At 46.7% G+C, this 27,957-nt stretch overlaps 1 protein-coding gene across 2 annotated transcripts in view; it reads right to left on the bottom strand.

Moving 5' to 3' along the window:
• POLR3E (RNA polymerase III subunit E) overlaps positions 1 to 27,957 on the bottom strand; it is a 74,434-nt gene that overhangs the window by 7,489 nt on the left and 38,988 nt on the right. Inside the window, exons 13-20 of one of the 2 annotated variants that reach the window (XM_056535028.1) lie at positions 24,435 to 24,555; positions 21,183 to 21,264; positions 19,815 to 19,874; positions 18,157 to 18,314; positions 11,797 to 11,861; positions 5,403 to 5,881; positions 1,266 to 1,343; positions 784 to 909 (exon numbers count right to left, since the gene is read on the bottom strand). In XM_056535028.1, coding sequence (XP_056391003.1) covers positions 784 to 909; positions 1,266 to 1,343; positions 5,403 to 5,881; positions 11,797 to 11,861; positions 18,157 to 18,314; positions 19,815 to 19,874; positions 21,183 to 21,264; positions 24,435 to 24,555 — 1,169 coding nt within the window. The remainder of the gene's footprint in view (positions 1 to 783; positions 910 to 1,265; positions 1,344 to 5,402; positions 5,882 to 11,796; positions 11,862 to 18,156; positions 18,315 to 19,814; positions 19,875 to 21,182; positions 21,265 to 24,434; positions 24,556 to 27,957) is intronic. The other variant, XM_056535029.1, reaches the window with a different exon arrangement.

Raw genomic sequence — 27,957 nt, 5'->3', positions numbered from 1 at the left:
CGTTTGCACCCGTATATGCCCGTAATTCATTACGGGCGTTATACAGCGACGGGACATCGTGGCGGAAAAATTACTGCAGTAATTTGAAAGGAGCCTAAAAGGTTGAATTGTGGAAGGTAGAAATTATTCTCACGCCTACTGGTAGGTGGTGTAGCTTTGCGCCCAAAAATTTACATCTGCGCACAAAATAGAGACTTTTGTCAAAAAAGGCAAATGATAAATACGTGATCACTGCATGGTCAAAAAGATCTACGGGTAGGCAAAAAGAGTGAAACTGTCTATATCAAAAGGCGCATAAAAGTCTCAAAATATGCTGCTTGCGCCTAAACAGACAAAAAAAATGCTCTAAATGCAATGATAAATCTCCCCCAAAATGTCTAAACTGCACCTTGTCCTGCAGGCCCAACGTACCCCAGACCTGAACCGGTTAAACAGGGTTTTACATACAATGAGCACTACCAGACACTGCCCATGGTACCGTTTCTGGGGGGGGGGGGGAAGGGGGGAAGGTGCGCCTTTAGCCTAAAACCTGACAAGCCTCTCAGCAGCAGGAATTCCTCAGCATAAGTAGATCGGTTCTCATGTCACTAGATCTTATAACAACAGTTTGTTACTCAAGACAAGAAACACAGAGGTGATCGCCGCAGCGGGAAGCCTTCTGGCGTCAGCGGGGTTAAAGGAAACCATTGCTGGTAAACACTCGCACCTGAGCTGTTAAGCCCATTACTCGGCTTTGTGTGAACTGTGCTTACAAAGACGCCTAATTCCTCCCGCGCTCCATACCTTCAGAACCTTGTCCAGCTGCTGCTTACTGAGACTTTCTCCAAACTCCTGGCTCATCCCGGTCTGGATCATGTTCCTGCGCAGCCTGTGGCCCTTGGAGAACAGTTCCAGCAGTGCCTGTCTTTCCTAGGGCACAAATGTGCAATGGGTTATATATTAACATACAGGGGCATGAGACAAGATCAGCAATTCCCAGCCAGCTGTTGCAAAACTACGACTCCCAGCATGCCCAGACAGCCAAAGGCTGTCTGGGCATGCTGGGAGTTGTAGTTTTGCAACAGCTGGAGGCACCCTGGTTGGGAAACAATGCTCTAGATCTAGTGGTCTCCAACCTGCGGACCTCCAGATGTTGCAAAACTACAATTCCCAGCATGCCCGGACAGCCGTTGGCTGTCCGGGCATGCTGGGAGTTGTAGTTTTGCAACATCTGGAGGTCCGCAGGTTGGAGACCACTGCTCTAGATAAAAAGTTCACAGGTTTACCTTGTCATGTGTGTCCCCACAGGTCCAGAGTGCAAACACTTTTTGTTCCTCGGGTGTAGCAGTGCTCTGAGGAGGAAACTAGAAAAAAAATAAAAATAAAAAATAAATAAAAATGTAATAGTCATTATCAAAAAGGGCTCGGATACCCAGGGCAAAGCCCTGTACTTGTTGACTAGTAGTCAGACTACCTAGTACCAGCTTATGTTTTACAATTCATTAATTTTAGTCATATCAGCGAACTACTATTACTGCCTGCGGCAGGCTGTACTAGCAGATCCGACAGAGCAGCCATGGTGGCGTTCAGAAGACATCTTTATCTTAGAAATAGACATTCCCCCCCCTTCCTTAGCGTTACAGTCATGGCAGAAAACTTTGGACGTTTCACGGGGACGCCTAAAAAGTTTTGATCTGAATGCGCGTTCTAGTCAAGTGAAGTCTGCGGCGTAGCGCGCTTCACTCCCCAGTACGGTGCTCTCAGTCTGACTGCAGATGACTGGCTTCATTAAAGTCTATGGAGCTGTCCTCTGCAGTCAGATAGGCTGAGCTGGGGCGGGAAGTATGCTGCCGCCTGCAGTAGCACGTTTCACCCGGCTATATCTCACGATGGGTGAGGGGCTCAGCACAGAGACCCCGACCGATCAAAACTTTTGAACATTTTGTATACTGATGGTATTGGCTTCAAGGGGTACTCCGGGAAAAAACTCAATTTTTTTATTTTAAACCAACCGGTGCCATAAAGTTAAACAGATTAGTAAATGACTTCTACTTAAAAATCTTAACCCTTCCAGTACTTAGCTGCTGTATGTTCCACCAGAAGTTCTTTTCTTTTTACATTTCTGTCTGACCAGAGTGCTCTCTGCTGACACCTGTCTGTCTGTCTCAGGAACTGTCAAGAGCAGGATAGGTTTGCTATGGATATTTGCGCCTGCTCTTGACAGTTCCTGAGACAGACAGACAGGTGTCAGCAGAGAGCACTCTGGTCAGACAGAAATGTAAAAAGAAAAGAACTTCTGGTGGAACATACAGCAGCTGATATGTACGGGAAGGATTAAGATCTTTAAATAGAAGATTTACAAATTTCACCGGCGTACCCCTTTAATTCTAGAAATATATCGAATGTTCCTTGTTGTCAATTTATTCATACATTTCCAGGAAGAACAGGAGCGTCACAATACAGTTATTTAAAAAATAAATAAAAATCATGTGACATACAAATATTTACTAGGACAGACAAGTACTTAACTGCTGTATACTACAGAAGAAGTTGAGTTGTTCTTTTCAGTCTGACCAGTGCTCTCTGCTGACACCTCTGTCCATGTCAGGAACTGTCCAGAGTAGGAGCAAATCCCCATGGCAAACCTCTCCTGCTCTGGACAGTTCCTGACATGGACAGAGGTGTCAGCAGAGAGCACTGTGGTAAGACAGAAAAGAAATTCAAAAAGAAAACAACTTCCTGTGGAGCATACAGCAGCTGATAAGTACTGGAAGGATTAAAAAAACAAATTTTTAATAGTAGTAATTTACAAATCTGTATAACTTTCTGGCACCAGTTGATTTGAAAAAAAATCAACTAGTGCCTGCAGTAGCATGTTTCACCTGGCTAAATCTCGCGATATATCAAGGGAGTACCCCTTTAACACAATGTTTCCCTCCCAGGGTGCCTTTAGCTGTTGCAAAACTACAACTCCCAGCATTCGGCTGTCCGGGCTTGCTGGGACTTGTAGTTTTGCAACAGCTGTAGGCCCCTCGGTTGGGAAACACTGCCTTACCTGAGGAATGAAAGAAAACTAGGGAGTGAGTGTCCTGGTGCTGCAGTGTGAATAGGTGCACTGTTACCCAGATAGTCTGGAAAATAAAGGATTATCCCGAGCTATTGTCTCAAGAAATCAATTAGATGTAAAGGGGATTGTTCAGGCGATTCTTGTGTCGCTGACCTTAATAGACGCCGGATCCCCACAGCAGCGGGATTATAGGAGAAGGTGCCCATTTACGGGGAAGGACAATGGCGGCCCTCAGAGAGAAGCATTCCAAGGCTCACGTGCGCCCGGCTACTGTTCCCTTTCCATTCTGGTACATAACCGCCCTACATGAGTCCTATTGTGAACCGCAGTACAGGCAGTCACAGCCATAGATTTTATTTTATTTTCCCGTTAAAACTATTTTAAAATGAAAGGAATACTGTAGTGGAATATAACCTATCCGTGTCGGCCGCTGTGTCATAGAGTGATACATGGAGGGGGGGCGTCTGCCGCGGCTTCCTGCGGGGTCGGCAGGGCACTTCCTGTGTACTGGCGCGGCCCCGTACAGGAGATCCCCGGGGATCCCAGTGGTCAGACCCCCGCAATCTATAACTTATTCCCTATCCTTTGTATAGAGGATAAATTATGATTCACTACAATATTCCGCTAAGATTTATTGCACAGTTGCTTTATTTTAGATCATTTTTGCTCCACAGCTCTTGTGCAGACTATGCGTCTCCATGGGAAAAACAGAAGATTCTGCATAGTGAAAATCCTGGAGTCTAAGGCCATGTTCACACAAGGAGCTGGCATGTTCCAGTCAATGCTCGCCTGTGTTTTTTTCCGGGCGGACATTTTGCTCAGAAATAGACAGCAAAAAACTTGACGTGTCAGGGAATCGGGATTCCCCCGTGTGCACGGTGCAACAGACTCCCATTGAAAGAAATAGAAGCTGCGCCAGATTCCATAAAAATTTTTTGCTTAAGGTACCGTACCCTTTCCACCCCTCTGTTACCCCTTCTTAACCCTGTCCACCCCTCCCCTGTCCCCCTACACCCCTCTGCCACCCATGTACACTCCTCTACACCCCTCTGCCACCCATGTACACTCCTCTACACCCCTCTGCCACCCATGTACACTCCTCTACACCCCTCTGCCACCCATGTACACTCCTCTACACCCCTCTGTCACCTATGTACACTCCTCTACACCCCTCTGTCACCCATGTACACTCCTCTATACCCCTCTGCCACCCATGTACACTCTTCTACACCCCTCTGTCACCCATGTACACTCCTCTACACCCCTCTGCCACCCATGTACACTCCTCTACACCCCTCTGCCACCCATGTACACTCCTCTACCACCCATGTACACTCCTCTACGCCCCTCTGTCACCCATGTACACTCCTCTACACCCCTCTGTCACCCATGTACACTCCTCTACGCCCCTCTGCCACCCATGTACACTCCTCTACACCCCTCTGCCACCCATGTACACTCCTCTACACCCCTCTACCACCCATGTACACTCCTCTACACCCCTCTGCCACCCATGTACACTCCTCTACACCCCTCTGCCACCCATGTACACTCCTCTACACCCCTCTGCCACCCATGTACACTCCTCTACGCCCCTCTGCCACCCATGTACACTCCTCTACACCCCTCTGCCACCCATGTACACTCCTCTACACCCCTCTGCCACCCATGTACACTCCTCTACACCCTTCTGTCACCCATGTAAAAAGGCTTAACAGTGAAAAATTGTGGCTAGAAGAAATTGTCATGATGGCCGGGTCAGATGGAGAAGAAAAGGGAAAAACTCTGATTAGAGAAGATATCATTTGTGAGTTGGTGTCCAAAAGTGTCTGACGCTTTTCCCTTTTTTTTTTTCATTTTGCTCGTCAACTTCGGTCAGGGTGCCCCGCAAATTTTTTTTTTCCGGAGGGGTGCCCCGAGCCAAAAAAGGTTGGAAAACACTGCCAATATGTTGACAGTTGCACTTTAAAGAGGTTTTCCACCAAAAATATTTACAGCATATATACCACAGCATTAACAATCAGGGCCAAAGGATCATTCAGTATTCAGCTATTTTCCGATGCACGCATTTAACAGGAACCTACCTACCTACCCCTCTAGCCATAAACACGCTTGTTCAGGTTAGCAAGAGGAATGTCAAAGTTATATCAAAAGCTATGCATTTTTATGCTGAAAGTAGAGATTGCCAGGGGAACAATTGGTTTGTACAAGTTAATGCCAATAAGTCCACTCAATTTCCTCTGAAAGCAAAGGTTACCATAGACTGATGGACTCCACAAACACAAAGTCTACGGACCATAACATGCAAAATAAAAAGATAGAATAAGCAAGCAAAGGAGCTGCTGGAAATACTTACAGGCACCATGATCTGCTTACAGCCAGAGTTTAAAACCGTTTCCTGCAGCATTTTGTCGGAGATGCCGCTAAAGAGAGTATGTCCAGGAGGAAGACTGGCTAAATGAAGATTAAATAACCGCTTAAGTTCACTCATAGTCAAAACGTACTGTCTCCTAAATGTAGACTGCACAAACTCCATCAGTTCTCTTGCAACAGGATCTTTATCTCCATTCAACGACTCTTTGGAGTTCTCATCTACATGGACACCATTGACCATGCCATTATTAAAGCTCTCATACGTGGAGGTGTCCATGCTTTCATCGTCACTCATAGGCTCTTCTTTGATGTGAACGTCCGCCACCACAGTCACGCTGGAACTCAGTTTGGCCTGCTCTTTCTTCTTCTGCAAATCCTTTTCCAACCGTGCCTGGTTCTCCTTGGCTTTGGCTCTGGCTCTGTTCAACGTTTGGTCCCCGGGGATCACAGTGGATGAAGCTGCTGAATAGAGAACAATATGTATCAGCCAAGACGAGCATTACAGGGCATTTTCCGACAATAACACTAAATCACCTATCCACAGGAAATCTACTGCTGGGACTCAAACCAATCCCAAGAAAGGGGGTCCGCGTTCCCAGTTTGAATAGATACAAAGTAGTTCAATAATGTCCAGATCAAAAATACAAAGCAACGTTTCCACTTAAAGGGGTACTCCGCCCTTAGACACCTTATCCCCTTCTCTGCCGCTGGGGATGCAGCCACACCACCTCCCATAGACTAGCATTAAGGGGGCATAGCCGTGACATCACAAGCGGGGCGTGACCGTGACGTCACGAGCCTCCGCCCCGCATCGCTCCATGCACTGATGTCGCAGCCGAGATCGCTGGGGTTCCCAGCAGTGGGACCCCCGTGATAAGACGTCTTATCCCCTATTCTTTGGATAGGAGATAGGATGTCTAGAGGCGAAGTACCCCTTTGAAGGGGCATTGTCAGATACAAAAACTTTTGATATGTTGTAAAGCATGCAAAACCTATAGGTTTCGCAATTGCTTTCATTAGAAAATTTTCAGTATTTCATACTTAAAAAGCCAGTCAAACAACTGCCCCCCCTGCCTGCTTGGACACATACTAGTCCTGTTGTGTCCATGCGTCATCACCTATGTCACGGACACACTTCCTTGATTGACAGCTGTGAGTGCAGGGATCACACCTGGAGGAAAAATCCTCCCACTGTCAGCTTGTGTCCCCCTACTGTCAGTGAGGACAAGCTGGGAGGTGTAGTTTTGCTAATGTTAGGGGAGATGTGAGCAGACAGCATACCGAGGGAGGGGGCGGAGACCTGCACAGTGAGGCCACGCCCCCTCACTTTGAGAGGAATTCACTAGTGAGCTAAATTAAAAGTGTAATAAAAAAAATGTAATGTGCTAGACACATGTTGTTATACACATGGTCAGGATTAGCTACTGAGTGATATGTTAAAACATTATTTTTTTTTTTTGGATCCGACGGGTACGCTTTAAGCTTGATAAAGAATCTATGACACAGTCGAACCATTGCTTGGTAATTTTTCATGGAGAAATGAATATATATTTAATGCATTAAAGATTGGCGTGTGCTGTTGGTAACCTGTGTTTTGCTCCACATTTGTCTATTATACTCTATAGAACTAATGAAGTCCGTACAGCGCTTGGCTCTCTGTCAGGCCAGTAGAGTTAAGTGGAACAGCAGTCTACATGTCTGACCACCACTTCTTCCAGACAGGGACACCAGGTCTCTGTTCCCATTGTTTGATGGGTTTCTGAGCAGTTCCAGTGGTTGGACCACCACCAATTAATTCTTTATCCCTTATGTTGTGCATAGAAGATATATCCTGTGGATAGGTAAGATCTTTCAATCCTTAACCCCCTACTATAACCAAGGTCATTTAGAGTGGACCTCTCAGCTATAGATTGCAGACTCATTTCTTCAGCATTTGCCATTAAAGGGGTATTCCGGCTTTATAGATATTATCCCGTATCTAAAGGATAGGGTATAAAATATATGATTGCAGGGGTCCCGCCACTGGGGACCCCTGCGATCTCGGTGGAACCCTGGTGATCATACATCTTATACCCTATCCTTTGGATAGTGGATAAGTTATATAAAGCCGAAATACCCCTTTAATAAAGTGCCACTTGCAAGTGTAAATCATTATAGCTGGCTGCAGCGTTCATATGGATATACAGCAGGCAGCCATTCTGTCAGAGCCTTTATGTAGAGACCAAACTCCAGTTCCTGCTCTCACATGGATATCACAGCCAGAACACAGCATTGTGAGTTAATAAAGCGGGATTACACGGTGAAAATCAAATCCTCCTTCAAGCCTTTTCATAGCCTCTTAACCGGTTTACAACAAGCCAAGAAACGCTAAATGTTTTTATAGAAATGAGACCATTACCAGCACAACAGAACCTAAGACCAGCTACCTCATAAGCCAAATGTGCTTGTTATTTTAATAGGAAGATGATCAGCTGCCAGACAACCCATGTGGCCATTTATCTTGGTAAAATAAAATAGGTTATAAAATATATATTCTCCAGTCAAGCAAGTCACGGCCATAGCGGACAAAACCCAAAAAAGAAAAAAAGAAAACTGCTAAGTCAGGTTGCAGGAAAATGAAGCATTCTTGCTACCTGCTTGTCTCAGAAGGTTTATGATGAGACTATCCCTGAAACGCGTCAAGTTCTGCAGGCCTTAAACTGGAGACTGGTGTGCCATTATTTAAATGGATTGATAAACAGAAAACTTGATATAGATTTTGTAGTGCTGGACAATCTCTTCATTCTTCACATGTGGATCAGAGTTTCCAGTCTTGTTGACTAATGTAATCCCATATTAATATTAATCCCAATTAACAACAATGGAAAAGTAAGGGTCTATTCACATGGCAGAATTTTTGCCTCAAATTAAAGCCCATAGACTTTTATGGGATTCCGCACTCCCATTCACACTTTTGAATTTCCGCTTGCGAATTTCATGTCTACTCGCGGATTTCCGCTTTAGAATTTCATGTCTAATGCATAGAATTCAGAAGTGTGAATGGGAGTGCCAGATCCCATAGAAGTCTATGGGCTTTAAAAGGACATCTGCAGCAAAAAACAACTTATCCCCTATCCACGCGGCTCTCCCATGCAGAAGGCGTGCCAGCCGCAGCCTGATACCGCGGCCGACACGCCTCCTCCATGTAATTCTATGGGAGAGGCGGGGAGGCAGCGTCCATGCCTCCCCGCCTCTCCCATAGAGTTGTATGGGGAGGGGTTGCAATAAGCTGCTCACATAAAGCGCCAATGCGGGGGCCCCGTTTGGGAGATCGCGGGGGTCCCAGCGGTCAGCCCCCCGTGATCAATGACATCCCCTATCCTGTGGATTTTGATGTCCATTAATTTGAGGCGGAATTCTGCAAGCGGAAATTACCGTATTTATCGGCGTATAACACGCACTTTTTAGCCTAAAATTTTTTGCCTAAAGTCTATGTGCGTGTTATACGCCGATACACCCCCAGGAAAGGCAGGGGGAGAGAGGCCGTCGCTGCCCTCTTCTCTCCCCCTGCCTTTCCTGGGGGTCTAGAGCCCTGCTGCCGGCCCTTCTCTCCCCCCTGGCTATCGGCGCCACTGCCCGTTCTGTCCCCCTGATGCGCCGATAGCCAGGGGGAGAGAAGCGGCGCCGACAGCCAGTGGGGAGAGAAGGGACAGCGGCACCCATTGCCGGCGCCGCTGCCCCGTTGCCTCCCCCCATCCCCGGTGGCATAATTACCTGGGTCGGGTCCGCGCTGCTGCAGGCCTCCGGCGTGCTTCCCCGGCGTCGTTGCTATGCGCTGCACGGCGCGGCGCATGACGTCAGTGCGCCGCGCCGTGCATAGCAACGACGCAGGGGACGCGCGCCGGAGGCCTGCAGCAGCCGACAATGGGTGCTGCTGCCCCTTCTCTCCCCCTGGCTGTCGGCGCCGCTTCTCTCCCCCTGGCTATCGGCACCGGCACCGATAGTCAGGGGGACAGAACGGGCAGCGGCGCCGATAGCCAGGGGAGAGAGAAGGGCCGGCAGCAGGGCTCTAGACCCCCAGGAAAGGCAGGGGGAGAGAAGCAGGCAGCGACGGCCTCTCCCCCCCTGCCTTTCCTGGGGGTGTATCGGGGTATACACGCGAACACACGCACCCTCATTTTACCATGGATATTTGGGTAAAAAACTTTTTACCCAAATATCCTTGGTAAAATGAGGGTGCGTGTTATAGGCCGGTGCGTGGTATACCACGATAAATACGGTATGCTGTGTGAATAGACCCTAAGGCTTCTTTCACACTGCCATAGTGCTGCGACCGTTAGGGTCGGATGGATGGATCCCATTGACTATAATGGGGTCTGTCGGGCACCGCTGTTTATAGCGGGAAAAAAAGACGGCACATGCACTAATTTTTCCCCAGCTATTCTTCCCTCATCTTAACGGCCGCTGTACTGCCGGGACATAACGGCAGTGTGAAAGAAGCCTAACAATAAATGAAACAAAAGAAAACAGAAAAAACACAGGGCATACAGTCAAAAAATGACAAAAGACAAGACAAAAGACAGAACATTGAAAAGACACAGGAAAACCTAGGAAGGGAGGAGTGGGGAAGAAAGGTAACTCAAGCAATGTCCAGACTGTACCATATACAAATCCCACAGATCCGAATACGAATACGAGTTAATAAATCAAAGACAGGTGGGGGAGTCTGACACAAAAAAAATTTGGTATCAAGGGCTTAGGTGGCAGGAGAATGTCTGAGAAGAGAGGTGAAGGACATAAACTAGGGGATCAAGAGGTATCAATACACCTAAAATGTCAAGAACAATGTTCCAAACCACAGTCTATAACCCAACAATATTGGGGCAAGTCCAAAAGATATGAAATGCCATCCCAATAGCCCACCCACATCTTCAGCATATAGGGGAATAGCCACCTTAAAAGGCTACTCGACCCCTAGACATTTTATCCCTGATCCAAAAGATAGGGGTAAGATGTCTGATCGCGGGGGACCCCCACGATCACTGCTGCGGTACCCCAGACATCCGGTGCACAGAGCGAACTTCGCTCCGTGCTGGATGACTGGCAATGAGGGGAGGAGACCCGTGAGATCAAGGCCACGCCCCCTCAATGCAAGACTATGGGAAGGGGCATGACTCCGCCATGCCCCCTCCCAGACTTGCATTGAGGGGGCGTGGCCGTGAGGTCACGAGCCTCAATCGTTGAACCCGTCGTTCTAAACGAATGCCGGGTGCAGCAAGGAGATGGCGGGGGTCCCCAGCATAGACATCTTACCCCTATCCTTTGGATAGGGGATAAGATGTCTAGGGGCGGAGTAGCCCTTTAAGTCTGTGCCACAAAACAGGAGTGTGATACCAGCTCATCATACTTTGTCTCTCTAAGTGTCTTTATAGGAGGTACAAATAGAAGCCTAAGTGGCCTTATCCCAAACAATTTGCAATATCTCCCAGGAGATCCTAGTACCCAAATCCTCTTTCCAATGGCTCAATGAATCTTTTTTAAAAGGCAGATATATACCGTATTTTTCGCCGTATAAGACGCACTTTTTCTTCCCAAAACTGGGGAGAAAAAGTCGGTGCGTCTTATACGGCGAATACACCCCTATCGCGGCGGTCCCTGCGGCCATCAACGGCCGGGACCCGCAGCTAATACAGGACATCACCGATCGCGGTGATGCCCTGTATTAACCCTTCAGACGCGGCGATCAAAGCTGACCGCCGCATCTGAAGGGAAAGTGACACTAACCCGGCTGTTCAGTCGGGCTGTTCGGGACCGCCGCGGTGAAATCGCGGCGGTCCCGAACAGCCCGACTGAATAGCCGGGTTAGTGCTTACAGGACACCGGGGGGGGGGGGGGGGTGGACCTTACCTGCCTCCTCGGTGTCTTCTCCGTTCAAGGATCCCTTGTATGCCGGCGCTCTCCTTCCTCGTCATCACGTCGTCGCGTACGTGCGATGGAGCGACATACAGGGCAGCGGTGACGGGTCCGGAGCGGCGGGGACACGTGAGTATTACCATCTCCTGCAGTGGTTTTCAATCTGCGGACCTCCAGATATTGCCAAACTACAACTCCCAGCATGCCCGGACAGCCAACGGCTGTCCGGGCATGCTGGGAGTTGTAGTTTTGCAACATCTGGAGGTCCGCAGGTTGAAGACCACTATTGGGTTCAAAATCTTTATTTTTTTAGATTTTGCCCCTAAAAATTGGGTGCGTCTTATACGCCGGTGCGTCCTATAGGACAAAAAATACGGTACACGCAGCTAAAACACTAGTAAACACACAGCTGTGCCCACTGGATATACGCAAATTCTTCAATTTTGCACTCAACACAAGAAATCTATTAAAGTCCATATTCTTACCTGAAGTAGTGTCTGTCTTCTTAGACATCAGATCTTCTTTTGATAAATTGAACACTTTCTCTAACCTGCAAAAGATCATAAAATAGCAAGGTGTGAATTGAACCTCTTGCAGTCCACGTGTCACCTAAATAGGGTCACATCAATGGCCTTCAGCCTCCGCAATGTGTTGCTTATGTACAGTATATGTGCAGAGCTGAAGCCTTTTGTATGTATGGCCACTGGTGCTGGCATTGCCAATAAAATACTTTTTGACCATACATCCAATTCCGGATACACATCTTTGACTTGTTGCACCACAGAATAAAAGTATTTTTCTATGTTAAGGAAGCACAGACATGTTTGTGAAAACTGCTGATTCTTTTCTTTAATGAACAGCACCACTACTGTCCACAGGTTGTGTCTGGTATGGCAGCTCAGCTCCACGGAAGTGAATTAGTCTGTGCTGTAGTACCAACATACATCCTGTGGACAGAAGTAGTGTGGTGTTCGCACACACACACACAAAAAAAATAAATAAATAAAAAGAGCAGTGTTTTTCTAATGCTGGACAACCCCTTTAAAACCACAGTGTTCAGTTTTTTTTTCCTTTGTCATTTCACTGTTGACACCATTAATAAAAAAACCACAAGCTGATCTATAGAAGTTGTGATGCATATGGCAGCCCAATGCAGTGGTGACATTGTGACGTATAACCATGCAGTGTAGTAATGACTTGGGATCGACCGATTATCGGTATGGCCGATATTATCGGCCGATAATCACGATTTGGGGGCATTATCGGCAATTACCTTGCCGATAAGCCGATAATGCTCCGTCCCCGCACCGTGAACGCAACCCCCCCCCCCCCCGACCCGCCGCACCGCGACCAAAACACCCCCCCCCCCCCGACCCACCGCACCGCGTCGCACCCCCCACCGTAGTGCTGGGCGGTATACCAGTTTGGATTTTTGCCCCTCCCCCACCCACCGAGTCAATAAAAAAAATTAAACTTACCCGTAATGGGGGTGGTCCGGGCCATCCATCCTTCCTATAGTGTCCGGTGGCATTCCGGGTGGAGGGTGAACCGGTCCGGGCTGTCCTTCTCCGGGGGTGCTCTTCTCCACTCCGGGCAGGCTCCGGCCTAGTACACTGCATAGACGCCGCTACGCCCTGACGTCAGGTGCGTCGCTGCGCAAGGGCGTCACTGCGCAGCGGCGTCTATGCTGCGTTACTAGGCTGGAGCCTGCCCGGAGTGGAGAAGAGCACCCCAGGAGAAGGACAGCCCGGACCGGTTCACCCTCCACCCAGAATGCCACCGGAAACTACTGGAAGGAAGGATGGATGGCCCGGACCACCCTGACCGGCAGGGGGAGAGAAGCGGGTGGCGGCGGCCTATGGCTCCGCAAAAGCCACTGCAGTGCATTGATTTAAAGCGCCCGCTTTAAATCAATGATCTGCAGCGGTGTCGCAGGGGGATAAATAGCCGATAACTTATACCGGAATATCGGTATAAGTTATGGGCTATCGGCCCTAACCTGCAAAAAACGATATTGGTCGATCCCTAGTAATGACGTGGCTACATATTGCACCACTACCTCTACATGGTAACATAGCCTAAACACTCTGAAGGAGATTTATCATTCTTTTAAAATGTATGGCTTTTATATGACAATTATTATTATTTTTTTACTTACTTTTGCTTACATGCGACCTATATATCAAATAGTCGCACAACCTTGATAAATAAAATCACACATCAGCAAAACCCGGGAAACCTGCTTACAAAAGCATTTTTTAAAGCAGAAAAGTTTTCCCTTATTTCCCAAGTTCTTTATCTACCCTTTATTACCAGGAGCGTTGCTAGAGAGTGACAGGGTGGGGGGGGGGGGGGGGGGGGGGTGTACTGCATCGGGTGACACCCTGACTGGCTGACAACCTGACATACTTTGCCGCACCACGAATATCCGTACTCTGGAGGCTTTTTTGTTAAATTTTGTTATTATGTTGGTGGGCAGAGACTTGCGTTGCGCTGAGGCCAGAGTTTAGGTCAGGAAGGAAGACAGCGCAGCACCAACAGGCACATAAACAATCGTACGTTACCCACCCCAAAATGTGCATGAAGCAGTATTACTATGTATTTTTTTTTTTTTTTTTTTTAAAGGAAACATTTTCGTGCCACATATGGGTTATTTACGTAGTCTGTACGCCAGCATGTACGTGTCCTAAAATTAACAAGGTGTGCAGTGTGTATTTGCAACCTTAACCCCTTAAGGACTCAGCGTTTTTCCATTTTTGCATTTTCATTTTTCCCCCCATCACCTTCCAAAAATCATAACGCTTTCAATTTTGCACCTAAAAATCCATATTATGGCTTATTTTTTGCGCCACCAATTCTACTTTGCAGTGACATCAGTCATTTCACCAAAAAATCCACGGCAAAACGGAAAAAAAAATCATTGTGCGACAAAATTGAAGAAAAAATTTAATTTTGTAACTTATGGGGCCTTCTGTTTCTACGCAGTGCATTTTTTGGTAAAAATTACACCTTATTATTCTGTAGGTCCATATGGTTAAAATGATACCCTACTTATATAGGTTTGATTTTGTCGTACTTCAGAAAAAAATCATAACTACATGCAGGAAAATTTATATGTTAAAAATTCTCATCTTCTAACCCCTATAACTTTTTTTTTTCCCCACGTACAGGCCGGTATGAGGACTCATTTTTTGCTCCGTATTCTGAAGTTTTTTGTATTGATCAGACTTTTTGATCGCTTTTTATTCATTTTTTCATGATATAAAAAGTGACCAAAAATACACTATTTTGGACTTTGGAATTTTTTGGCTCATACACCATTAACCATGCGATTTAATTAACTATATATTTTTATAGTTCGGACATTTTTGCACGCAGTGATACCATATATGTTTATTTTTATTTACACAGTTTTTATGGGAAAAGGGGGGTGATTCAAACTTTTAATAGGGAAGGGGTTAAATGACCTTTGTTAACTTTTTTTTGCAGTGTTATAGCTCCCATAGGGAGCTATAGCACTGCACACACTGATCTCCTATGCTGATCCCTGCAAAGCCATAGCTTTGAAGGGATCAGTTAGATAGGCGGTCGATTGCTCAAGCCTGTAGCTCAGGCTTGTAGCAATCAATCGACGATCGGACGCCGCGGAGAGAGGTAAGGAGACCTCCGTCTGAGTCCCAGCTGATCGGAACATGGCGATTTTATCGCGATGTCCCGATCAGCCCAACTGAGCTGCCGGGAACGGTTTACTTTCATTTTCAGACGCGGCTATCAACTTTGATCGCCGCGTCTGAAGGGTTAATAGCGCGCCGCACTGCGATCAGTGCCGCGCGCCATTAGCCACGGGTCCCGGCTGTTGTTAGAGGCCAGGCCCGACCCGCTATGACCCCCCACGCCGTGGCCCCGCGTTATAGATCGGGAGCGGACTCGTACGTCATGAGTCCTTAAGGGGTTAAAATTTATAGAATTATTACTTATATAATGAATTTTTTCTATAATTAACATTAATGTAGTAGCTTTGTTTCATGATGCAGAACAAGAACAAGAAGTTGTTAAAGTGGATGTTAATGTCCTTTTCTGCAGACGTATGCACTTTTATCCGGTGGGGAAAGAGGGTTTCCTCGCTCTGCTGAGTCTTTGTACTCCCCCCCCCCCCCCCCCCAAGCATCTGGATTGCTCTCTCAACTTTCACTATGCATCACACCAGCTTAGCTGAATGAAGTTTGGCTGTTGGTAATAGAGGAGCACATGATACTGAAGCCTGATAAAATGGGTGTTAATGTCCTTTTCTGCAGACGTTTGCACTTTCTGTAAGCCAGGTTGGACCTGGAATACATATGAGACTTTTAAATGGAGATGCGATTTTTTTTCTTCATAAATAGCGACTATCACATTTGATAAATACTGCAAAGCAAAAAAAATAAAAATTACTACATGAGCAGATTTCACAAATGTGCTTTGGAATAAGCAAAAATAATCACTACGGAGCTTGATAAATCTCCTCTCTGATAAACTCCATAGAAACTGACTAATATGTAAGAGCTAAATAATTATTAAAAAAGAGAATGTTCTGTACATGACTGGTTAATCTGATTTTCATGTCTACTCCATAAAGATGTGGGTCAAACTCTTTCTAATCTGATCAATAAAGCCTGTATAAGCAGTTACGTTTTTATATTTTTTGTTCCCGGCGCTCATTCATTTGAAACAAATCCACTTATACAACAAGGAGAACAAAAACATCCACCTCCATATTCTGCAGCCAACACTATGGGAGTCCTGGAATCAATGCTCTTACTAAGCTTTTTAGGTGACTATGAAAGGAGAATAAATGCACCTACGTGGGACCTGCTCTCTACTACTGTCCAGGAAGAAAACTGCTCTCTTCTCCGCATCTGTGCTGACCAAGCCATTCAGCAACACATCAGTGTTTGCTGCAGGTAAAAAAATCTGTTCCCAGCATCACCTGTACTAACCTACCAGTATAGGCTTGTAGTGCAGGTGACACTAATGACAACGGTACTTACCATTCCCAGATCTGTGACTTCATTTTGGTGGTATTCCTGTTTTTATAAATATGTTAAAGGAGTCCTCTGGGCCAGGGTTTTTTATTTTTTGTTTTGTTTTACCAACATGCCCATTATGTCAGGTATAAAAAGAATAAAAAATAAATAAAAAATGTACTTACCTCCTGCCACTCCCCTGATGCCTCCATTGTCCTACTGTAGTGCCTGGTGCAATACTCTACCTGGTTCCCTGTGGTCAATAAGTCAAGCTATGGTGCAGCGATGGCGCCCAGTGATTGGCTGAGCTGCAATGCGACAGATTGATCTCCGGCACCAGGAATATGTATCTTTATATACCGTATTTATCGGCGTATAACACGCACTTTTTAGGCAAAATTTTTTAGCCTAAAGTCTATGTGCGTGTTATACGCCGATACACCCCCAGGAAAGGCAGGGGGAGAGAGGCCGTCGCTGCCAGCTTCTCTCCCCCTGCCTTTCCTGGGGTCTAGAGCCCTGCTGCCGGCCCTTCTCACCCCTTGGCTAACGGCGCCGCTGCCCGTTCTGTCCCCCTGACTATCGGCGTCGACAGCCAGGGGGAGAGAAGGGGCAGCGGCACCCATTGCCGGCACCGAGGCCCCGTTGCCTCCCCCCATCCCCGGTGGCATAATTACCTGGGTCGGGTCCGCGCTGCTCCAGGCCTCCGGCGTGCGTCCCCTTCGTCGTTGCTATGCGCTGCACGGCGTGGCGTCAGTGCGCCGCGCATCGCAACGACGCAGGGGACGCACGCCGGAGGCCTGGAGCAGCGCGGACCCGACCCAGGTAATTATGTCACCGGGGATGGGGGGAGGCAACGGGGCAGCGGCGCTGGCAATGGGTGCCGCTGCCCCTTCTCTCCCCCTGGCTGTCGGCGCCGCTTCTCTCCCCCTGGCTATCGGCGCCGGCACGATAGTCAGGTGGAGAGAACGGGCAGCGGCGCCGATAGCAAGGCGAGAGAAGGGGCAGCAGCAGGGCTCTAGACCCCAGGAAAGGCAGGGGGAGAGAAGCGGGCAGCGACGGCCTCTCTCCCCCTGCCTTTCCTGGGGGTATATCGGGGTATACACGCGCACACACGCACCCTCATTTTACCATGGATATGGATATTTGGGTAAAAAACTTTTTTTACCCAAATATCCTTGGTAAAATGAGGGTGCGTGTTATAGGCCGGTGCGTGTTATACCCCGATAAATACGGTATTAACACTGTCCAATCGGTACAGGGAGAGTCAGACTGTGCTGGGAGACCCTGACAAAGGGAATGGCAACATCCGGTTGCCAATTTATTCATTTCAAGGAGGAATAAAATGGAAATGAAGTAATGCAGGTTACTTAGAAAATATTATCAAGAATTATTTCATGGGGGATACATAACTAAAACCGATTTGAGAAAGGCAAAAGGTCTTTAAGGAAAATCCAGCTAGTCGGATGAAAAGTCCATGAGCTAAAATGCCTGTAGCTATTTATAGTCAGTGTTTCCCAACCAGGAATTTGCCCAAAAATTGCCACTTTCAGACTATGTTCAGACAGCAGAATGTCTGCTGAGGAAATTCCGCATTCTGCAAAATTTAGACATCAGTCTTTAAATTTCGCGGAATTACAGGTTGGAATCCCATTGAAATTAAGAATTCCGATGAAATTTTATCAGAATTACAGCGCAATTCCGTTTAGCGAACTTTGCTGAACTGAATTTGTGTGGAATTCTGCCGCGTGAACATAGCATTACATGGATTTGGTAGCTGTGTGGGCATCCCCCAGAAGGCATTTCTGCTTAGGTACCACTCAGACATTCTGATGCTGTACTTACTTGGACTGTATACCTTTCCATAGCATAGACTGTCTCTGGACAACATCTGGATGCTTCTTTATAAAATCTTCATCAAACGGCAGCATAAACTCCCAGCCTTTGTTAATTCTGGGTATGGCTATCTGGTCAAGGAATTCCTTTACATCTTCTTGGCAGAGCTAGGAAAGAAAAGGAAGCTCACCCAATGTTCAAAGCAACATTTTTGTATAATTACTATTGTATTACAGTATATTAGCACTTGGGGGTAACTATCCACATAGAGGAGATCCAACTGTGTATAGTCTTACAGGCAATGCATCATGGGAAACAAGTATGCAAACTTGCTCTGTTCTAGATGGAAGAAAAACTGACTAGTGCACCTCTAGGTAACTACCATGTAAGTCCAATGTCCAACCAGTGAAACATAACTAGACATATAAGCAAAACCAGCGTCTCTTCCAAGAGATGAAAATCTATAAAGCTGTTTTGAGGTTTTTCCCACCATCGGTACACAGAAGGGTGTTGGGTGGATGAAAGTCCCTTGTTAAGGGAAGGGGTTACTTTTTTTTCCCATTTAAAGGGAACCAATCATCAGATTTTACCATACATTGCTTGTCTACACGTTATATTTGGTAAAATCTGTATCTGCCCCGCAAGTAGTTCCCTGGGTGGGGAGTTCTACTTACCAGCACCCGTCGCTCCGGCTATGGTGACGCCCCCTCGGCTTGATTACGTCTCGAGTAATCGCTCTGCTCCATAAGCAGACGGACAGAGTGGTGATGCAAGCTGTCAATCAAGCCGAGGTGGAGTCACCATGGCCGAAGCGACAGGTGCAGGTAAGTATAACTCCCCACCCAGGGAACTACTTGCGGGGCAGCCGGGGAGACGTTAGAACATATCATCACCATTCCTAGGGGGGCAAAGATTGTGAGAAAAATATTTTACCATATATAACGCATTTTCAAGTGTTATATTTGTTAAAATCTGATGATTGGTTCCCTTAAGAGATCCAGCTGGACACAGTCTTACATGCAATACTGGGGAGGAAAAAAAGGTATGTAAAAGTACCACCTACAGGTAGCTAGCTACTCATCGTAACTAACTATAGGGGGCACTAGAGAGAATGCTTTATTCCTTCTGGAGGAAGGGCGTCTGACATATGGGCACCTACAGGCCCAGGGCCCGTGGGGAAATTTATCAAAACCTGTATAGAGGAAGAGTGGTGCAGTTGCCCATAACAACCAGATTGTTTTTTTAAATTTTAATTTAAAGTGAAACAAGCAATGTGGTTGGTTGCTATAGGTAACTGCACCCCTCTTCCTCTACACAGGTTTTGATAAATCTCCCCCATGTCCCTACATTCTGGGCACAATGCGACAGTAGAATCATCAGATTTCAGGTATTTACTCACACATTTCTAATGTACTAGCTCAGGTAAGTACACGCAGTCTACATTTACAGCAGTAGACAATGGTTGGACTGCATTCATTATACCTATTCTGCATCAAACATTTAGGGGGGAGATTTACCAAAACGTGTGCAGAATAACAATGAATCATTTTTATATGTTTTTTTTTTTTCTTTTTAAGAAGGCCTCCGAAAACTAGAATCTGATTAGTTGAAATGGGCAACTGCTCCACTGTTTCTTTTGTTAACTTTTCCCCTTAGAGATTACTAACCTTTGTCACCGTCGCTACCTCTTTTCTCACCACCCAGCGACCTTGTGTGAACTTCCACATCTAAAAAAATTACAAAAACAGCAGTTAAAATACTAAATGTAATGATGTAAATAGGATAAATACTAACATTTGGGCCACTGTGTTACTGCCAATCCACTTTACATTGGAAAGGAAGGCCCTGCAAAAGGTGCAAAAATAAGTACAGAGAATATTGTAAATGGTGGAAACCAGACAAGTGATCCCTGACAGCATTAACAATGACTTTTATAAAGGTTGTTAAAGAGTACCTGTCACCAAACTAAACATTTAATACATTGTTTCTTATGTAATTATAAGACACTTTGCCATTTATTTGCTGTTAAAATTCTCAACCTTTATATGTTTTTAATGTGATTGAAAAAATAGCCACTAGGTGGCTCTGTTCTGTTCCCTGCACAAGTCAGTTAGTTTAGTCTCCTCCCAGCCTGGCAGGAGACCAAACTCAGGAAGTGCGTGCAGGGCATGGCGAGGCACAGCTCTCGCAGGCTTCAGTTATGTTGCACCTGCTGGGGAACACCCACTTTCTCCTGCCAGGAACTCACACAATGTGAGCAAAGGGAAAGGTATAATTCAGAGCTTTTTAAAGTCTGGAAAAAAGATGCCACCCCTCCTATTGGTTGTCAAGAAGTGACGACCAGTAGCAGATCTGTGGCGGGTGGGTTTGGGGTTAAAGGGGTATTCCAGGCAAAACCTTTTTTTATACATATCAACTGGCTCCGGAAAGTTAAAGGGGTACTCCGCCCCTGGCATCTTATCCCCTATCCAAAGGATAGGGGATAAGATGTCAGATCGCCGCGGTGCCGCTGCTGGAGAGCCCTGGGATCCCCACTGCGGCACCCGCTATCATTACAGCACAGAGCGAGTTCGCTCTGTGCATAATGACGGGCGATACAGGGGACGGAGCCGCGTGACATCATGGCGCCGCCCCTTGTGACATCACGGCCCGTCCCCTTAATGCAAGTCTATGGGAGGGAGCGTGGTGACCACCACGCCCCCTCCCATAGACTTGTATTGAAAGGGGCGGGCCGTGACATCACGAGGGGCGGAGTCGTGATGTAACGATGCTCCGGCCCCTGTACCGCCCATCATTACGCGCAGAGCGAACTCGCTCTGTGCTGTAATGAGAGCCGCGGTGCCGCAGCGGGGATCCCAGGGCTCCCCAGCAGCGGGACCGCGGCGATCTGACATCTTATCCCCTATCCTTTGGATAGGGGATAAAATGCCTAGGGGCGGAATACCCCTTTAAGGGGATAAGTCACAATGTAAAAGGTTTTCCCCTTTAGCATCAGGCCAGTGTGTAGCTCTGTATATCATTCTGTGAATACTTACAACAAAATCTCTTCCTCGACACAGAACTTCAGCGGAGACCCCACTGTGAGGACTGGACGACTCTTTCGGATACATCACATCGCTGGAGACAACAAAATCACAGCATAAGATCAGCATTTATTTGTCCAGTGGTTGATTTGCAAAAAGTAGATTTTTTGTACTCAACGTAAAATCTTCTTCTCGTAGCCTTCATTAGGGGGGCACAGACGATGGGTATAAACTCACTAGGAGGTGCTGACACTAATGAAAACAAAAAAGTCATCTCCTCCCTGGCAGGATATACCCGTCCACTAGCATGGAGCTAACCAGTTGTGTAATAAAGCAGCAGGAGAAGCCAACAATCCAGAAGGATGTTCAAACTGACCCCAACAACAACTATCCAAAGGAACCATGCCACCAAGCAACAAAGAACCTGACAAGGCAATCATAAGTGGGGGGAGGGGAGCTGTGCCCCCCCCCCCCCAATGAAAGCTACGAGAAAGATTTTACGGTGAGTACTCTTCTTTGGTCCCCTCCGGCATCTACCAGGGATGTGGAAATCCTATCACTAGACGCCCGGGACAAGTAGTTTTGGTCGCTGGGCCGGTGAATTTTTTAAAATAGATTTAGCCCTGTATCAGGCTTGCAGGGACAGACCGACTTCTCCCTTATTTTTCTTTAATGCCGGTGTGAGGTGCAGGAGCCGATGCAAGTCTGCACCTCACACCGGCGCTTCGGGTGTATGGAGGGGGCAGTGGCGGCCCCCAGCTGATTTCAGTAGCCGCTGCTCAGAGCCCCCCAGCCGGTGTGAGGGGATCTGAGGAGCGAGGGCAGAACCCGAGATCGCACGTCTGCAGGAGATGATCAAGCCACGCCCCCTCCCGGAGGATGGAGAGCGCAGCTCTGCATAATACAAGAAGACAGGGGGAGAATGAGGACGTCAACAGCTCCTCCCTCCCCCACACACAGCCTCTCCCTTCCCCCTGCTCTGTCTACACAGGACATATTTTATCACGGGGAGGTTTCAAGTATTCACGGGGGAAAATACAGAGTGAGGAGAGGACGTGTGTGAGGAGACTGCACTGCACGGGCTGGGGATTTCACCTCACACCCGCTCAGGTAAGCAGGCAGAGCATGCAGGCGGCGGGAAGGGTGGTTGTATATGTATGTAATGCATGATTAGGGGGGGTGTATCAGTGGCGGGTGTATGTATGATGTGTGCATATGTATGCTGTATATGTATGTGTGCGCTTATGTATGGTGTATGTGTTATGTGTATATATGAAGTGTATGTGTGATGTGTGTATGATGTGGGGGTGTATCAGCGGCGGGTGTATGTATAATGTGTGCATATGTATGGTGTATGATGTCTGTGTATAAATGATGTGTGTATGGTGTCTGTGTGTATGTAATGTATGATATAGGGGCAGTGGCAGGGGTATATATGATGTGTGTATGGTGTATGTGTGATGTGTGTATGTAATGTATGCTATAGGGGGCAGCGGCAGGTGTATGTATGATGTGTGTGTATGTATGATGCGTGTATGTAATGTATGATGGGGGGCAGCGGCGGGTGTATGTATGTATGATGTGTCTGTATGTAGGTATGTAATGTATAATATAGGGGGCAGTGGCCGGTGTATGTAAATGTGTATGTATGATATGTGTATGCATGTATGTTTTGTACAGGGGCGGACTGACAAGTGCTGCTGCAGGTTGTGCCATCTAATTTTATTTATTTTTAGTGTCTTCTGGCCACCCGCACTGAATTGCACCCCCAGAATCCCGCCCCCTTCATACTCACCCGACGACCAAGAGCCCCACGGATGCACGCAAACACACCAGAACCAAAACTACAACTCCCAGCATGTTACACCATAACCTAAACTGTAAAACTATAAAGTGTAAAATGCATGGAGTTGTAGTTTTGGTCCGTGTCAGCTGCAGAGCCATAGGCTGTATCAGGGCATGCTGGGTGTTGTAGTTACTAACTGTAATTCCCAGTATTCCTTGACACAGACTATGGCTCTGCAGCTGACACAAACCAAAACTACAACTCCCAGCATGTTACACAATAACCTTAACTGTACTACTATACAGTGCAACAGGCTGCAACACCCACACATCCATAGGCTGTATCAGGGCATGCTGGGAGTTGTAACTAGTAACTAAATGCAACTTCCAGCATTTTCTGACACAAAATTAGAGTAAATAAAATGCACCATATAAACTGGAGAAGCAGAATTTAATTTGAGGTGTTTGCAGTATTGTGCAATATTGGGCATTAAAGGGTACCTCTCATCAAAAAAATCTTTTGATATATTATAGATTAATGTATGCAGAATAACTTTACAATTGCATGTTATTAAAAAATATGCTTCTTTCTATTTCATTTTCCACTTTGAAGAAATGACCACTAGGGGTCTCCCTACCAGTCCTGGCAGCAAGTATTTCAGACTCATGCTGGAGTCCTAAACACTACGAGCTGCCAGTCTGCTTTGTTCACAAAGGAGAACACTCAGAGCTGCCAGTCTGCTTTGTTCACAGCCTGTTTGGCTGTGAACAAAGCAGGCTGGCAGCTCTGAGTGTTTAGGACTCCAGCATGAGTCAGAAATGCTTGCTGACAGGACTGATCGGGAAAAATACAATAGAAAGAAGCATTTTTTATTAACATGCTATTGGAAAGTTATTCAACATTCATTAAGCTAAAATATATCAAAAGTTTATTTGGTGAGAGGTACCCTTTAAGCAATAATTTACCTACCTCTATCCCTTCCTCACCTTATTGTACATGTTATGGCACTGTACACACTTGGATCGTTTATTATGTGTAATATCACCCAGTCCCGCCAGTATCATTTTTAATTTTCTGATGTTCCCTGTGTATAATTATTATTATCATTAATAAAGTATATATATATATATATATATATATATATATATATATATATATATATATTTTTTTTTTTTTTTTTTTTTTTTTTTTTCCGTAGTAATTGCTCAGTTTTTTCTGTATCAAACAGCTAGTTGTGATCTATACTGAGTTATATGACCCCAGGCAGATAACAGAGTGACGATATGTCTTAGATAATATGGGAAATTTACGCCACACGGTTATTGTTTGTATAATAATCAACAGAATGTTCCCGCCCATACTCTGAGCAGTGAATCCAAGTTCAGATCCTGAAAGGAATATAAACCCCAAGAGGATAATAACCCTTTAACGCAATGACACAAAACAAAGAAATAAAACACAAACTAGTCAGTGCTCACCTCTTAACCACCCAGTTTCCCTGCACCAACATCGCCACCTGCTGTATGCAGCGCAGAACTGCAATAGATTCTGTTCCGGCAGCCATCAAACCCATGAGATTTGCAAACGGTATAACCTTAACTGCAGGGACAAAATGGACAGATATCAGAAAACGTATCAGGATATTATAAAACTGGTTGGTAAAAAAAATGTATTATTCTATACAGTAGACCCGCCACTGGGAAAACAAGGCAGTGAGTCCAAACACTGAAAACTTTTCCCACCATGGAGTTCACAGCAAACCTGCATCAAAATTCACATGCAGATTTTGACGCATTGTTTGGTGCAGATTTCACCTGCAGAGATCGGCCATACTGTGGCTTAGGAAATCCAAAGCATGCCCTCAGTACCGAACCGATCTTCTACGCTGCATTGTGGATGGAGTTTTTAAATCCTTTCTACATGTGGATTCAACCATGGAAATCCACAGCAGGAAGAACTCCCCCTAAGGTCGTGACTGTTTATAGCCTCAGCGTGTATATAAATGCATACGTGAAGCTATACTTTACAAGTACAGTGGTCCCTCAAGTTACAATATTAATTGGTTCTGGGACGACCATTGTATGTTGAGACTATAACTCTATGGAAACCTGGTTATTGGTTCTGGAGCCACCGAAATGTCATCCAAAAATAGGAAAAAGTGAGAATTAAAGATAAATAATAGAGATAAAGCAAATCCTTATATATAAAAGTAGGAAATATCTGCTGGGAGCTGTAATCACTGTCTATGTCAGTGTTTCCCAAGCAGGGAGCCTCCAGCTGTTGCAAAACTACAACTCCCAACATGCCCGGGCAGCCGTTGGCTGTCCGGGCATGCTGGGAGTTGTAGTTTTGCAACAGCTGGGGGCACACTGCTTGGGAAACACTGATCTATGCAGAGGACAGGAGCTTCTTCGGGGTCCTGTACAGTACACAGTGTCTTAAAAAAGTAATTGAGTCGCTCTCACCTGGTGTCCAAAAGGAGCAGCTAACCCTGGTACAGGTAAAGAGTACAGAACATGTAATACCTCCCTGTACTGTAGGGGGCGCTATCAGACACCAGTCAGTGCATATACTTCAGTAATACAGGTGTTTTACCAGCGAACACCAACGAATTGGTCGGTTCTTCCAGCCATTGACACCATTACAGATCTGGACTGTCCGTATCATTGTATGTTGAGTCTGGTTTCAACTTACGATGGTCCAGAAAAGACCATTGTATGTTGAAATTATTGTATGTTGAGGCCATTTTAAGTTGAGGATCGCTGTACCAACAAGGAAATCTATACTAAAAAAAAAACATTTAACAGTAAATGTATTAATAAATATACAGGGCTATGGAAATCTCTTCTAATACCTTTATAGACGTCCAACTCATAGATTAAATAGTAGATAGATTTATTCAATAAGTAGTATAAATTATAATGTACGGAAACAGCCTTTGCAGGGCCTTTGCAGTTGTACCAAGAATATATCATGTAAAATCAGTAATAATTTGCAGTCCTGTGTAAATTATTCAATGCCGCCAGGTGGGAAAGTTCGTTGTCACTATGTGAGTCCTTACGGTGCTGTGGAGCAAGGAGAGCAATGGTGCTTAGCACCCTTGTAGTTGGAGACAATTGTGCTCAGGGCTCCACATTCGTGCTCGTGATTAGAACGATACATGCTTACCTATATGAAAAACCTTCAACTTAGAGCGGTCAGATTTGTGCCCATAACCGCAAACGGTGGGCATGCCTTTAGAAAGCATACCCTGTAATGGATAAATTGAAAAAAGGGAGGGTTGGGGGGGATCCGCAAAACGGCACGTAACGTCCCGCCAGTAGGTGAAGGGGCGTTATATACCCCGCCCCCTACACACCACTCCTGAACGCCCCGCCTAGAAGTGCAGGGGGCCGGAAGACTTCCACGCCCCATGCACAAATACAGCTGGATAGGCTTAACACTAGTCATTACGTGACACTTCATGGCACTATGCCATGCGGTAGTTGTAATCCTATTAGAGAATAATATAGAGGCTTTTCTGTACGCCTTGTGTATACCTATTTTAGCTGATGTAGCAGGCATGCTCTTGATCCCTAGTTCCTCTAGAATATGGCTCTCCTAGTGCAGCAAAATTTCCCATGATGCCTTTGCAAAAGGTAGCAGTCTCATCAATGCACTTACTAGGAGTCCTAGTGGAGCAAGCGACAAATCTGTGACATCGAACTTCTGTCCCCTAACTCACACTATAGAATATAAAATACAGTGACCCCCCCAACCTACGATGGCCCCGACATATGATCAAATCGACATACGATGGCCTCGCATCAGAGGCCATCGCATGTCGATGTCAGCATCGACATAAAAAAGCATTGTATGTCGGGCCATCGCATTAAGTGCTATCCGGCAGCGCAAAATGCTTAAGCTGCTGCCGGATAGCAGCTTAATGTTCCCCGTGTGGTACGGTAAGTATTACTTACCCCTCCGGGGTGCCCTCCGATGTCTTCTCGGCCCTCTCCGGTGATGTCAATACGCTGCTGCGCACGTCATCCAATAGGAATGGCGTATGCAGCGGCGTAATGACATCGCTACGCAGGCCCAGTAATAGGGATCGACCGATATCGTTTTTTTAGGGCCGATACCGATAATCGGTGCAGGTTAGGGCCGATAGCCGATAACTTATACCGATATTCCGGTATAAGTTATCGGCTATTTAACCCCCTGCGACACTGCTGCAGATCATTGATTTAAAGCGGGCGCTTTAAATCAATGATCTGCAGTGGCTTTTGCGGGGCCATAGGCTGCTGCCGCCGCCACCCGCTTCTCTCCTCTGCCTGTCAGGGTGGTCCGGGCCATCCATCCATCGTTCCTGTAGTGTCCGGGGGCGTTCCGGGTGGAGGGTGCACCGGTCCGGGCTGTCCTTCTTCTCCGGCGGTCATCTTCTCCACTCCGGGCAGGCTCCGGCCTAGTACGCTGCATAGACGCCGCTGCGCAGTGACGCACCCGACGTCATGGCGTAGCAACGTCTATGCAGTGTACTAGGCCGGAGCCTGCCCGGAGTGGAGAAGATGACCGCAGGAGAAGGACAGCCCGGACCGGTTCACCCTCCACCCGGAACGCCCCCGGACACTACAGAAAGGATGGATGGCCCGGACCACCCCCATTACGGGCAAGTTAAATTTTTTTATTGACTCGGAGGGTGGGGGAGGGGCCTGACCGGTATAGCGGTATGGGCAAAAATCCATACCGGTATACCGCCCAGCACTATGGTGGGGGGTGCGACGCGGTGGGTCGGGGGTTCGGTGCGGCGGGTCGGGGGGGGTGGCGGTCGCGGTGCGGTGGGGGCGGTGCATTATCGGCTTATCGGCAAGATAATTGCCGATACCGATAATGCCCAAAATCATGATTATCGGCCGATAATATCGGCCATAACGATAATCAGTTGATCCCTGCCCAGTAAGGCCTTGCGGAAGACAGCGGAAGACCGGAGAAGACAGCGGAGGACGGGAGATGACCAGGAGA

This window comes from Hyla sarda, chromosome 8 (genome assembly GCF_029499605.1).
Source record: "Hyla sarda isolate aHylSar1 chromosome 8, aHylSar1.hap1, whole genome shotgun sequence".
In the NCBI taxonomy this organism is placed as follows: domain Eukaryota; kingdom Metazoa; phylum Chordata; class Amphibia; order Anura; family Hylidae; genus Hyla; species Hyla sarda.
This window is presented reverse-complemented; position numbering and strand designations above follow the sequence as displayed.